This window comes from Desmodus rotundus, chromosome 4, assembly GCF_022682495.2.
Source record: "Desmodus rotundus isolate HL8 chromosome 4, HLdesRot8A.1, whole genome shotgun sequence".
Lineage (NCBI taxonomy): Eukaryota > Metazoa > Chordata > Mammalia > Chiroptera > Phyllostomidae > Desmodus > Desmodus rotundus.
Window position 1 is genome coordinate 152555940 of NC_071390.1, and position 15205 is coordinate 152571144.

The window sequence follows — 15205 nt, forward strand, 5'->3', positions numbered from 1 at the left end:
ATTGAGGCGCTTCCCAGGATATGGGAATTTCACTGCCAAAACTGGGACAGCCCCAGGCAAAGCAGGTCAGTTGGTCACCCTGGAGGCTGGGAACTATATATACTCTGCATAGTTTCCTCCCACATTTTGTCTCAGACAAACTAAATCCATGGAAGCAAAAGCTCTGTGCCCTCAAGCAGGGCATGCCACAGGAAAGGACACCAGACCCACAAGGGGTCTTGTTTCAAGGCCTGGGGACATTCCCTTTTGATGGTTTACCTTTAGGCCATTTTCCTAACCTCTCTGAAATTTGGTTTTCTTGTCTGGAAAATAAGAATTACACCACCTCAGAGCTTAGTATCAAGATCAAGTTAGAAAGTGCTCATGACCTCTAACGTGCTTCCAAAGATGAAAATGCTGTTATCATCAGCATCACAGATACACTCACTGGTATACCTTAGGACTGGGGCCACCATCCTTAGAATAGAATTTCTCAGTCTGTGGTCCCTGGGCACGCACAGTGCCTCACTCCCAAACAGGCATTCATTTGGGGTCCATGTGGTTTGGGACACTGTTCTGGGAGTGAATCCACAGTTCTCATCCACATCAAAAGGTTGTTCAAGACCCAGGAACTCCAATGGCCCTGATGGCTGCCCTTCTCTCCATAGTGCGTAAAGCATCCTTGGGCCAGGTAGGTAAGAGAGAGAAGCTGGCAGGGAGCCGGGGTGAATGGCCAGCGAGGGTTACAGAGGAGAAAGAGCACAGGGCCCGTGCTCCCTGGTGCTGTGCTCTCTGCTAGAAACAGTCCCTCTCGCCAAGAGCAGGCAGCATCTCCTTCTAAGATTAGTGTTTCTTAGCCCATGGGTTTAATCTTCTGAGAAGGTAGAAAAATGTAAAGGTATTAAAAAAAACCAAACAAACCCTGGGAGAGGAGCTTCTCTTCAAAAGTCACTGACCACTAAATCCTGGAATTTTACAGGAGAAATCCCAGCTTTCCCCAGAATCACACACTCTGAGACATTATACATTTCACGAATTTTCATAAAGTGTCAAGATTTTATTAAACTTTGACTAAATGTACTAATTCTAATTAGTAAAGTACAGCAACCTTTCTAAAAACTCATTGTGCTTGAGGGAAAAAAGATGCTCCTGCTGGCTGACTGGCAGAGAGACAGACAGACAGACACACGCACCTAAATTACACACATATGATATCCAAAAAATGACTCATTAAAGTTATTTTCCCCTAAAGATGGCATTTCAATGGAGTGATATAAATTTATGTTCACTACTAACATGCTACATATGGAATTTAAAGACTAAGGATAAATTTGGTCTACAAGACATGACACATTTATTTACATTACTGCCCCACCTAGAAGGCAGTTCAAGGAAGCAATCTAAGATTGACATGATTTTTTAAAAGAAGAAACAGAAATTTAAGGGGTATGCTAAAGATTAGAAGCCAGAACATCTAATCAAATTTTGCCCTTTTAGGAACTACATCATCAAAATAAAGTTTCTTAATCATTACATAACTACCAAGCACAAATACATTTTATAGGCTTGCTAGAGAATTCTTGCATTGTGAACGCCAGCCAGCTATAGGCTATGGTGTCATACTGGGTTTTTATCTGTATCTTCAATGTAATACAAGGGGCATCAATTTGGGGACAGCAGATTTTTTTGGTATCTCCTATAAAATGGAAGCAAACCTTTTTACTCTTTTTCTGACAGGCAATATTAAACATTTTGTAATCCCACTTGTCACAGCCTTTATAGGGAAGGTCAAAATTGGATTTTAAATGAATCAGACAGGCCTTAATTGAATTTAAATGCACAGGGAATAGGACCTGCTAGCAGATGGACAAGCCTAGCAATTTGCTGTCAGCAGCTGAAACATAGCACATTCCCAGATTATTTCTGCTAAGACAGCAGGGGTAGTCCTGGCTGCTCCCAACCCGTCAATCAGTGAAGAGTGCCTAGTGCAGGGCACTTCCTTTTTATCCCTTAAGCACGCAGGATTCAAAGGTGGGGAGGGAGAAATTCTCAGGAGCTACGTACCACGTTCTTGTAGAAAAAATAGAGAATCATGTTGGAAAGTCGTGTGTAACACCAATGCCCGTGGACAAGAAGGAGCTTGCTGAGATGTTTAAACTGGGAAATGGCAAAGTCACTGGCCATCACAGCCTGCGGAGGCAATGAAAAGAGAGCGCCACCCTGAGCAGTCACACGTGTCACAGCACATGCAACGTGGCGACCTGACTGTCACCAGGCTCAGATTAGTCAAATATGTGGTTTAAACATTACATGCAGACCAAAAAAAACCCCAAACAAACAAGAAACTCCCCCAAACCAAAAACCTTTACAGAAGCCTTCACAACGGATTGCCTGAGGCTCTTACTCAGCTTTCCTATGTGGTCAAGTGAAACAAGACTTCTCTCTGGTTACTTCTCATGATGTAATTTCAACAGGTGCACTTTCCTTAGAAAGCAGCTCCCTTAGCAAGAACTCTATGCATTACGGTGTGCATTCGCTTCTCTTCAATGAGGAGAGTATCAAAATTGCAGTCACGATTTTATATAACTTTGTATAATGTGTCAGGCGAAGAGATCCTTGAATTTCTAATCTTTCGTACAGATGTCATAACTTACAATTCTTGGGAAACCTAAGTCTTGCATCCCTCCTTCCTCTGACAACATGTGCTCCATACACAGAAAGCCGTCTTTCAGATAAGCTTCTATCTGAATGTTGTGCCCAAACACTACGGGGCACACGTGAACGCATGCAAACAGGGCTCTCCCACCTCCCGTGTTCTCTCATCTTCTCTCCCTCTCTCTTCATGATCTCTAGGTCTTTTATTCAAATCCTTAGAAGCTTTTTTCAGTTGCAAAAGTCACCTCGTTAATTCAGGGCATCTATCTACCTATCTTTCTATCTATCTGTCTGTCTGTCTACCTATTTATCTGCAGTTTGATCTGCATTAGCTATATTTTTTCATCTGAACAAGTGACCCAGAGAGCTAAAATTATCCAGGAAAATACCTTAATACTTATCCAGTAAATAATCAACAAATAAATGGAAAAAGTTCCCGCCTCCCATCCCTGGGCTAATCACACAGACTCTTTCTATTAATACAACACAGATGTTACCACAAAGAATGTTCCCTTGGATGGGCAGGTCAAGTTCATGGAATTTGGGTGCATCACATCCACTCACCTGCATGCCTTCTTGACCGGAGATCCCTATCCCGATGTCGGCCACTTGTATCATGCTGACGTCATTGGCACCATCACCTTTATGGGACAGAAGAAAAGGTGAGAAACATATGAGGAGTAAAGAAATGATGCAAACATTGCAAATCAATATCGACCGCTCAAGCAAACATACACTGTCCTTCAAAGTTTACCTCGTGTCTCCGGGGTGCCTGGGACCCAGTTAAGCTGAAGTTGAAGGTGGCGTCCTGCCACCATCTGGATGAATCCCAAATTCAGGACACCCTTAAAATGCTTCATGCCGTGGCACCTTGCTGGACTGATGTCTCCGTTCTCCATGCCACCCAGGCTGCTTTCAATTTTTTAGATATAACCTGTTTCTTCCAGCCACTGCACGTGCTGCTTCGCTATTCTTGTACCTGTCATCACCGCCAGCCCAGCTTGCTAGGTTTCTATTGCTCTTGCCCTCAGCTTAGCTGTCGCTTCTTCCAGGAGACCCTTCTCATATTCCCTTTAGATCAGATGCCCCCCACCCCTCCACGTACGCTCTCACACCCTTCACACGGTGTTATGCTTGCTATAGATTTCTTGGTCTCTCTAACACAGTGGAAGCTTCTTAAGAGGAGCTGTTATATTCTATTGGTAATCAGCATTTGTTGTGCCCAAATGCCCACCAACCATTTACTTGGTTTCTGGGAATGGCATCTGGATTTTTCCTCGGGAACTCCGATGTGCTTTGTGAGACAAACCCTAACTCCCAGATTTAAGACGGACACCTGCAAGCCTGGACAATTAGCATCATCTGTTAATTGGCCTCAGTGACTGGTTCAGATATAGGCACATGCGTATTTAACTGATATAATCGACATAGCAGGTAGTCCAGGGGTTCTAGACTCAGGAATATTTAGATCCAGAGGCTTGACCAATTCATTCATTGATAATGTTCATTCAGTGAAATAGTTGAACAGAGTTCCACCCTCATCCTGATACTTAACTCCAAAAACTGAAAAAGAGATGCCGTCTTTTCACTCAGGCTGTTAATAGGATAGGATGCAACCTGGGAAATTTGGTGGCTCTATCAGCACCCTGAGGGGAGGAGCCACCTTTGACTGAAAACAATCCAGGTGAAACAGAAACTGGAAGACATGCCTGAGTCCTCCTCTTGCTCATCTCTAAACACTGGAGTGTCTCAGAGCTTAACCTCACACTACTTTTTTCCATCTATGTCCAGTTCTGGTGATCTCATCTACTATCAAGGCTTTAAATATCATCACTGGACTTATGATTCCCAATTTTACACTTCTGGCCTTTGTATCCAGCAGCGTACCTGACATCCGATGGGTTTTTCAAACGTAACATGTGTAAAGCCCAACTCGTGACTCTATCTCAGTAAATGGCAGCTCCTTCCTTTCCATCCTGCCACCTCTCTGTCCTTGACTAACCTGCAGAGAATGCTTCCCTTCCCTCAACCTGCTTTGGCCACAGACCATGCATGGACCACGGCCTTCGCTTTCACTGCCTCCTCCTACAGGAGTATGCTCCCCCACAGACCTCACATGTCTTGCTTATCATTTCCTTCAAGTCTTCCCTCTCATGCAGGCTTACCAGCATGATACTCCGAGGAGCAGCCCCTGCTCGCTCCCCTAATGTTCCATGTCCACAGGCTCTGTTTTGTCTTTTAGTAGTATTTGTCACTATCTGATCTTATACCTTTATGCTTAAGAAAAGGCGCTTTGTCAGTTGTACATATTTTTACTCCAGTGTCTAGAAAAATGCCGGGCACACTGAAGGCACTCCATAACTATTTGTTGAAGAGATGAACCAATGAATTGTTCACGTCTCTGAGTTAAGCTTTCCTGAAGGTGGACTCCTGAGAGTGGTCAGTTCTCTGATTCAGTACATTACCCTCAATCCAGGTGATTCGGGATTTGAACATGTAATCCAGAAAGTCTTGACTATTATACGAAGGGGGACAAACCCCCCCCCCCTGGAATTTACCTATAAAAATTGTGTATTTATTCTTACATGTTTAAATTTCCGTCACCTTCAAAGTATTCTCTATTTGATGCAATACACCTATTGAGACATTTTTTCCACTGCTCAAATTTTTGAACTTGCTGATTTTGATGCTTTTTAGTGCTTTTGCCATTTTTTGTTTCATTTCTTCCACATTGTCAAAATGTTTCCCTTTTAGGACATTTTTCATCAGGGGAAACAAAAAAATAGTCACTTGGGGTGAGACTGGGTGAGGGGAGGGTGGGGCACAGGGGTGCTGCCATTTTTGGTCAAAAACTGCTGAACACTCAGTGCGGTGTGGGCAGGTGCGCTGTAAATCACCCTTCATGAAATGGGCAAGCATGTTGGAAGAGTTTTCAAAAAAATTCACCGAAGCCGAACACAGCGTCTCACAACCAGCTGGTGCACTGATACACATGGGTTCCTAGAACACTCACCTAGCAGGGGAAGCCTGCACTACAAGGGGCCCACCCTCCAGAAAATAATTCTGGTTTCTTTGGAAGCCCCCCTTGTATTGTCCCATCCCTACCACCTGGTTCATAGCAGGTAGTCAAATAGGTAATGGAGGGAAATAGGAATGGAGTGGGAGGATGGAGGGAAAGAAGGAAGAGAAAGGGGTGGGAAAGCACAGCCAGCCAGAAGGGTAAAAGGAAATGCAGAAGGAAGAACAGGCAGAAGGACCAGCCTCTGGTGTGGCATGAAAGTGAGACACACAGGGCTGGGTGCCACCGCCACTCACCAATGGCCAGGGTCATCACCCCGAGATGGCTGCGTACCAACTTCACCACCTCGCTTTTCTGCAGGGGTGTGGCTCGGCAGCAAACCACAGCTTGACAGCAAGCAGTCAGCTCCAGGAACTGCTTCTGCAGACTTTCCTGCAGGGCAAACTCCAGGGCCTTGCCAGTGATGATGAGGCCAGCCCGCAGCCCCGAGTCCCGGGGGGCAGAAGGCTGGTGTGAGCCCTCGCCTAATGAGGCTTGCTCTGCAGAGGCTGCGTTCTTCTGAAGTTCTTTCAAAATTGTGCCCATCAGCATCTCACAGGCATCCTTGAAACAAGGGGGAAAGACAGTTAGCATTGGGGCTCCTTGGAGGCCACATGGGGCTAAATTTGTCATTGTCATTCTTTAGCAATTGCTGCATCAAGGGAACCCTAGGTAGGGAACAACCGGTTACTTTCGAAGCTCTGACAGTTCTTCCTCCAAGACCTCTGGGTGTATGTGGGGAGGGGCTAAAAGGGTGGGGACAACTCAAGCCCAATTCTACAGCTAGGAAACAGTGATAGAACTTCTTTATTTGTGCATTTTGCCTTCTCAAACAGTGACTCTCAAGAGCCTTTTGGCCTTATTTTGCCAGTTACCAGTTGCTTGATTTTAGGCAAATGCTGTAACCTCAAGGTTCCCATCTGAGAAAATGCAAATGTTGTCTACATCGTGACATCGCTGGGAGGAGTAAGTGAAGTCATTTTATTTTTATAATTTCATTTAAAATTTTCTCCTGAGATAGTAATTTTTTATTTTCCTGTCTCATGGCACAAAGTGTCAGGCGTGGCACATGGTGGAATTCAGACCAGTAATTACTGTTTTTATATGCTTTTTAATTTAATGCATTCATTCACTCACTCATTCATTGATTCGCTCTTTATAGAAAACACTCTATGTTAGGAAACACTCTAGGTGCCGGGAATATGCCAATGAAACCCAAATCCCTGCCCTCGTGGTGCCTATATTCTGGTTGGGATGTTCCCCGTGGTGCTCGTCACATTTGGTGGGTGTGCACCCACCCCTTGCCTCATCCCACACTAGCCAGGAAGTTTTTCTGATTACTTTCGAAGCCTTCATAATGCCTAAAAAAGGTCCACACCAGGCACTCGATAAATACGCATTGAATGAATTCTACTCGGGAAGACTAACAACGAACTTGTACAGAAAGGGTGTCAGACGACCAATGACAGAGCCCAGCGAAACCAGGAGAAGGGCACTCATGTTCGTACCTTAAGCCTGAAAACAGTTTATTCGTGAAAAAGCCCCTCAATGAAGGCCATTTACTCTTATTTCAAATGCTGTTTTATCAAGTGGTTCTCAACTCACAACGAACTAAGATGGGGAAGGGAGAAGTGGAAATGGATAAGTAGGCATGCCACAGCAGAGCCTTAATAGTGGCACACACTCTAAACAGGAGACTCAAGCTAAAAAGGGATGTACCTGGCAACCTTTGCCTTTGGAGCAAATCTGACCCCGACACTACAGATACCATGTTGTGGCCCCCATGTGCTCACAGCATAGGGAACGCAGTCTGCGTGGGTGCCCTCCAAATACGGATGCAAGTTTGCTGTAGTTTTATGATTCTAGACTGAGTATACAGACGCTCACGTTCTCTCGTCTGCACACGTGATGTGTTCAGTTTTATAAATTAATTACACTTTCATTTCAGCAGTATGTATGTGCCTGCCACACACGAAGTGGGTCTTCGCTACTCGTGGGATTTGCGATCTCACCTACAATCAGCACTCACGGTGCTTTCATAGCCATTTGTGGGCGTAGACAGAGGGACAGAAAGTGCGAGTCCTGAGTCTGTCCAGCGGAACTGAACCAGGTGATGCGCTGCCTTCTTACGTCAGCACGCAAACTGTATCCAAGTGTCCTTTTCATCATCTGTTCAGTGACATGTTATTTGCATTTTTTGGTGTTTTTTGTGGGTGATTCCACCACTTAAAACGGTCTCCACATATAGGTGCTGTCTAGTGTTAGTGAAGATTCAGCCAGGCATGAGCTCCAGTGTTCAACATTAGTGAACCAAATATGTGTGTGTGTGTGTCTTTAAATGGAAACACACATGAAACAAGGCTATGTACTGATTGGTTGACAAAAAAGTTGTGATCAGAGGCTCACGGGAACCTAATCCTGTATTTCCCCTAGAGGTAATGGGTCACTATTGGCTAACTCAGTGTTTGTGACAACTTTATATAACTTAACTCAATGAATAATGAAAATCAACTGTATATAAATATGTATAGATATAGATTATCTCATGTAATGTAGAAAACATATTTGACAACTAGTCAGTTGTAGGTGCTTGGGCAAATCATCGAACCTTTGGGAGACTCAGGCTATAAAAGAAGAATACTGTAATTTTATCTGCTCTACTTGTTATGATTGTCAAGTGAGATCATGTATGAAATAGCCTTTTAGAAAGTCTAATAAACAGGAAAATAAAAAGTTACTATCTCAGGAGAAAATTTTAAATAAAATTATAAAAATAAAACTGAAAAACTAAATGATGAATCTTGAAAGGCCTTTTATATACCACTGAGCAGTAAATAATCTAGGAAATAATTATATTAAAACAAAAAAGCAAAAAAAACCTTTCATGAGAATGGTAACTCTGTACAGTTTGTAAGTGGCTACATTTACTATAATCCAATTTACAAATTTAGGAACAAAGGTTGATGGGAAGTTGTAAAGCTAAGGTACTACACTGTAGGAATGAGCAGACATTCCATCAGTTGCCCAGTGTCCCGCTTAGAATGTCACAGGAATAATCATTCCCTAAATGACAAATAGGGCTCCATGATCTTCAATGCCTTCAACTCACAGCATCCCCTGAGCAGTGCAGAGGGCGGGGAAAGAGGAAATCTTACCAGTAACTGAGCTGCTACTATGTGCCTGGCACTTAACATGCATGGACTTGAGCCATCCTAAAACTAAAGTAAGTTCACTGTGTGCTGTTTCGTTATTCTACCTGTGTGATATTCACATAGGTTGAATAGCTATTGATAGCAAAAAACAAAACAGAAACAAAAAAATAACAAAAACAACAAAAAAACCCCACAAACTTTTGCATTTAGAACTGTCCACAGTTGATACATTATAACCTTGTAACGACTTCTTGACTTAGTGGTGTTAAATATTTTTAGCATAAATTGTATATTTACAAATAAATTTCACAACCCTAAATAGTCTACTGCTAACAAAGGCAAAATCAAACACCAAGAATTGATTATTTTTCCTTTTAAATGTTCGTTGAACCCCTTGCATCTGCCAGGGAAACCATTAAACAATTTACATTTTCTCATTTATTGTTTACAACCACCTTACGATATAGGCATTACTTTCACATTGCAGGTAAGGAAAAAGGCTCAGGACGGTAACTCCCCAAGGTCACGTACCTGGCCACTAGCAGGCCAAGCAACTGAACCTGAGTCTTTTATTTTTTTTTGAAATAGAAAGTTTTTTCTTTTAATGCATGCATCGGATATAGATTGAATGTACACTCTGCCTGCATTTTTTTCTTAAACGTTTACAATAGTTGAGGTTTTTTTGGGTTTTTTTTAACTATACAGGAACTACTATAGTGAACCTGAGTCTTACCAGCCTTAGGGCACGACCAATTTTGTGATTAAAATGACAAAGCATTTTCTGGAGCTCAGCCCCCGGTTGGCACTGAGAAGTGGCTGCAGGCTGTGGTTATGCATCCCTGGGCCACTGCCAACTGCCAAAGAGAACCTACTCTGTGTTGAAGGAGGACACTTCTTTCCCCGAGTGTGAGATCTAGCTGGGTGTTGACTGAGGCTTGATCCTAAAGACACAGCTAACCAAACAGGGCAGCCTGTGGCAAAGGCCCAAGACGTCATCTGGATGAGAAGCTCGGGAGGATTGGAGGGGCAGGTTGCTGTAACAGGATGGGTGTCAGTGATTAAGTATGGCTAGTGAGGAAGGAGTGAAGAAGGTTTTCCAAGTTAATTAAACAAGATGCATAAATCTTAGAATATCACTATACCAGCAATCTTCTGAAACCCCCCCCCCAAATGCTTGTTTATTGATTAGAATGTTTGCATTAGATATTGGGCAGGGTGGGGAGCACTGAGAAATAATGGCTGGGTCCAAACCTCTAAGTTCCTTCACCTTAAAAAAAATATAGTTTCCTTTCTCTTCAATCTTCAAACTTTTAAAATTCTTAGGAACACTATCTAAGAATTACCACTAGAGGGCATGCTTACCTCAAGAGTCTACTTTTAGAATTACCAGGAAAATAATATTCATCTGATTCCAATAGAAATCATCTCTTCCCCTCAACTTGAAAGGGAGGTATGTTCTCATCCTAGAGCTTGATGTATATTGTCATTATGGGCTAAGTCTTGTCAAATCCCTGGTAACCCACCCAATGTGGAGGAGGAAAAAATACATACATACATACATACATATTCTTTCTTTTAATGCCTTCATTCCGCAATGATTCCTCTGAATCATTCTGATGTTTCACCGAGCCTTTAGAAGAACTGGGATACCCTCCCCCAAGCATGAGCAAGACTGCTGGATAGAAAAAATAATTGTCAAGGAGCTAATGGTTACTGGTTTTTCTTTCTCCTTAAAAATCATCAGAACCACAAATGCTCCACTGGCTCTGGAAAAACAGAAAAGATTGGTTTAATCTCCTGATACCTACTTTACTTTGGGTATTGAGGATGAAGAGCGTGTCATCTGGTTCCAGCAGTTTGCACGCATAAGCGATGTTGACAGCTGTCTCCTGCTTGTCCCCCGTCAGCATCCAGATCTTGATGCCGGCTTTGTGGAGGGCTTCGACAGACTCGGGGACGCCCTCCTGCAGACGGTCTTCAATGCCTGTAGCACCTGAAGGTGCAACAGGGCTTGTAAGAAACGAAAGCCAGCGGAAGCTCACCTGGGTTATGATTGAACCTTATCTGTTAGCCAACCCGATCTTGCTCCAGTAACTTCCGGGGATCCAAAGGAAGTGTGAAGACCCAGACCAAAATCATATCGAAAGTTGTAGTTTCAGAAGGAAGCCTTAGGAGTCAATGAGTTTATAAAACTTACTTGTTCCCCTTTTGGCTAGCTTCCTTTTCTGTAAATTGAGGGGGATTGTTTCAGTTATGTATGTAACCTTGATCTACAATTTTATAATTCTGTGATACTGCCAAGGGTCAGGGCAGAATTTTAAAGAATGCTCTTGTCAATGAGACATAACAGCTCTTTTCAATGCTCTTTCATAGTATAAGCCCATAGTTCCCTTTTCTGAAATGAGGCCAGATAAGTTTTGGAATTCAAAAGTTTTGCAGATTTGAAAAAGGTAATATGGTACATATATCACATTTTGTAGTATCTAGTAACCTAGCATGTTAATATTTCTGCAGCAAACCATACGAATGTTCACACTAATTAGGATACTAAAGACTTATAAACTCTTATCAAATCAGGCTTGATTTGGCTGCCCAGTGGGTTTCAGCCTACAGAGCATTTTAGAGTTTGGGATTTCAGTTGAGGAAATGTGTGCCCACAGCACTCACACCATCACTGAGGTGGGCACTCAGTAGGCATCTTTATCCCGTTGGCCAGATGCTAAGTGAGACCATTGCTTTTCTCTGAACCAGAGGGATGGGACTCAGTGGATGGCTTATTGGTGTGTTAGTGCTTACATTAAAAACTAAATCTCCAGACTCTATGGCAGTGCTTCTCAACCTTGGCTGCTCTTAGAATTACTTGGGGAGCTTTTACAAATGCAAATGTCCAGGCCACACATCAGATCAATTGAATTAGGATTCCTGGGAACAGGATGCAGGCAGCAGCATTTTTAAACGTTCTCCAGAAGATTTCAAGACGCAGCTCAATCTGACACAAGAGTTGTGCAACATGCACTTGAAATAAGGAAGTAAGAGAAGATAGAGAAATGCATTTCACTAGTCTGGTTGCAGGTGCAGGATGAGACACGCAGGCCCTGGAGCCAGGCAGACCCGTGTTTCTTCCCAGCCTCGTCAGTTACCACCATGTGACTTTGAACAAGTCATGGGACTGCTCTGTGCCCCCAGTTTCTTCTAAATAAAATGAAGATTTGTTCTGCAGATTCATAAAGACAGCACATATTAAGTAACGTACCTAATACCTGGCAAGAGACTTTAACCTGCTTCTCTTGAACCAAGATATTGATTGGACTTTGGACTCCACGCTAAGTGTTGGGTTTTTAAATGACCTTCTGAAGGACAACTGCCCTGACCCCACTACAAATGGAGTCCTAGTTCACTGTATTGGGGAACAGAATGGAAAGGACTGGAAGGTAGGCAGAGATGAGACTGTGAACGGCGTGGGCAGAACCACACACATCAGATCCAAGTGGGAAAATGACTGGTGAATACCTCAGAAATGTCAAGCGTTTTTCAAAATTCTGCATTTAGAGAATACGACATAGTGTACCTACCAAGTAAGGTTAGTCTGTTTTCCAACCTCATGGCAGATTCAAGAAGTAATTCTTCCCTGTTGTCAATGCTGGTTTCAGCTAAAAAGTGATTCCTCAGCCACTCTGCATATTCAGTGTCACTCATGACCTATGGGGGATAAAAAAAGGAGCTATGAGGCCGACCACAGGATGATTTTGCCAGGACTCACTCCTGCAGAAATAATCACACCATCTACTTACTTCAGGTATCCTTCCTGTCTTTGGGCACACTCATGCCCAGTCCATACCCTCACGTCCCTGCTCTTACGCTTCCCGAATTCTGTGATCAGCCTACTGTAACACTGATGATGGCTGGACCCTATAGCTCAGTATCTCTGGGGAATTCTAGGCACCATATATGCAGAAACTGGGTTAATCTATTTAACTAAATCAGAGAGTATGCAGTTAGGAGAGGTCTCCCCTTACTTAAGTTCAGGGTAATTTTAGCGGTGCAGTTGAGAAACTGGTATCAATATTGTTCAGTCTGAGGTATTATGAAGTCAGCAGCATCTCTGATGTCTTTTGATGGGTGGTGGATTGGGGTTAGTTATTTGGAAAGGTAAAAAGAGAAAGGGGACCACCATTAGCGAAGGTAAACAGCCCACTTCCCAACAAAAATTGAGGGGAATTCCTTACAAAGGAACAGGTGACTCACTTTCCTTTGTCTTCAGGTTGCCATAGAGGAAGCAAGCCACACTGAAGTTCTTATGCAGCAGCTGCAGCAGAGGCGGGTGAGGCACCTCGTATCTATCCACACTTAGTTGTAAGAATGGAGAGCTCAAGATCCAAAGAAACCCTCTGCCTTTTCAGTGAAATGACCTTTCCCCTGTTAAAATGCAGCCCAGCGGATGTCGGGTGCGTTTAAACCAAATTCCCTGGCAGGCAAGAACGAGTAGTGTGCTAAGCAACCTCACCTTCTTTGCAATGCATAAAGTGCGTAGGCCTCGCTTGGCGTAGTCATCCAAGTGCTTCTGGGTTTTCTCTCTTATTAGCATCTGTTGTTTTTCCAGACTGGCTCCATCTGAAATAATTAACAAAACACAGGTGTTCCCACCAGTCTGCCCAATTACAGGCATATCTGTAAAAATAATAATAGCTTAACCCACAACAAACAAAAAGCCGTGTAGTTTTAAATCTCAAATGTGCATTTATAAAAGGGACCCTCAGAATTAATCTTTCCCTTCTTCCTTTCTCCCTGGGGAGAGGAAAATACCAAGAACTTAATACAAACAGTGTTCCCACACCTTCAGGAACAATAACTACGAAAATGCTATCCGTCGCTCACCAAGCACTCACAATTTGTTAGGCGCTGGGCAGAGGCTGGCCATATATTGTATACATATGACATTGAATCTCCGAGGAACCTCTGAACAAGGTAATGCAATCCCCATTTACTGAAGACTCAGGCACTGAAGTCAGGTAACTTTATCAAGGTACAGCTAACAACACAGGGCAGATTTGGACCCGGGTCCGGGGAGCCACAAAACTTGGGTGCTGTCTCACCGAATTCTAGTGAGCTTTCCCTACTTCACCAAGTGCGACTGACCCCCACATGTCTGCTTGTCTGCCTTCATCCAACCACCGGAAGGGGTCTTTTAGATCCACACGCCCTTCACGTCCCTACCTGCTCAGTTCTGTGTGAACCCACCTGGGGAAGCTGCGGAGAGCAATTCCATGACTACGGAGTCAGCCCCCTTCGTATACACCACGACTTGGTTGGACAGGGGGTGCCGGACCACAACGGACATTCTTTTCCTTACTGAGTCGAAGGGCAGGATGTGCAGGAGTTGAAATGTTAAGGGTCCCAAAGCAGCAACGTCCACCACGAGCTGCTCTGGTGTCCGGGACCGTAAAGTGCATTGGTAAGCCCTGGCGGCGTGCACCAGCGCCGCTTCGTCTGGGCTCTCGGCCTCGTAGCACAGATGGGAGGTCAGGGGCTGTCCGGGGAGGGCATCCACCTGGACATGGGCGACGCCTGCATCACCGTTTTGTTTCTCTGTCTCTGCCGGGCAAGCCGAGCTTCCCGAACCCTGAGGGCCCTCGCCGGCCTGGGAGACCTCTTCCTCCACAGGGGAGGCCATCTTCATTCGACTGAAGAGAGAGAGTCTGTTCACGAAGGCATTTGGGACCCCAGAAGACGGCTCCTTCCCACCGGCAAGAGATGGTGAACTTGATCTTCGGACAGACAATCTCTGGAAAAGGTTTTTAATCTCTTCCAAAGACTTAATGGGCATTCCACTTAGTGAAGAGAGTCTGATCTAGGAAAGAATTCGGGTGGTGTCAATGAAATACAGTCCAAAGCATTGGTAGACAACTTTGAAGTCACACTGGGAGAAAATTCGACACAAAGAGGTGCCATTCCCTGAAATAGACAGCAGCCAGCTTCATGCTTATACCTGCCACAGAAAACACTAACAAAAATAAAAAGGGCCATTATGAAAAAGAGAGGCTAATATTGGTGGCATTACAATTTTCTATAACCATTTAGGAAGAAAGCAGACAACTGATAGAAGAAGACAATGCTAATATTGCTAGCAGCGCATGTACTTACTAGCAATTTTTCCTAATGAGCTAATTTAAAATATAGAAAAATCCATAATCTTTATTGTATGCATCCTAGCAAGAACGATTTAAAAATTGTAAGCGAATTAACTATTCAATAATAGCATATTAGATTATGAAGGCCAATTAATTGGATCCTAAAGTTTTCTCATTCAGAAATGCCCAAGGAATTAAAGTTTTCTTCTGAAGATTTTTAACTTTATGATAGT

The 15205-nt window shown here is 43.6% G+C and overlaps 1 protein-coding gene across 1 annotated transcript in view; it reads right to left on the reverse strand.

Annotated features, from left to right (window-relative positions):
- ATP10D (ATPase phospholipid transporting 10D (putative)) overlaps positions 1-15205 on the reverse strand; it is a 76639-nt gene that overhangs the window by 15673 nt on the left and 45761 nt on the right. The window contains exons 12-18 of the mRNA XM_024573860.4: positions 14083-14692; positions 13349-13455; positions 12417-12543; positions 10653-10837; positions 5950-6256; positions 3199-3275; positions 2044-2169 (exon numbers count right to left, since the gene is read on the reverse strand). Of these exons, the coding sequence (XP_024429628.2) occupies positions 2044-2169; positions 3199-3275; positions 5950-6256; positions 10653-10837; positions 12417-12543; positions 13349-13455; positions 14083-14692 (1539 nt within the window). The remainder of the gene's footprint in view (positions 1-2043; positions 2170-3198; positions 3276-5949; positions 6257-10652; positions 10838-12416; positions 12544-13348; positions 13456-14082; positions 14693-15205) is intronic.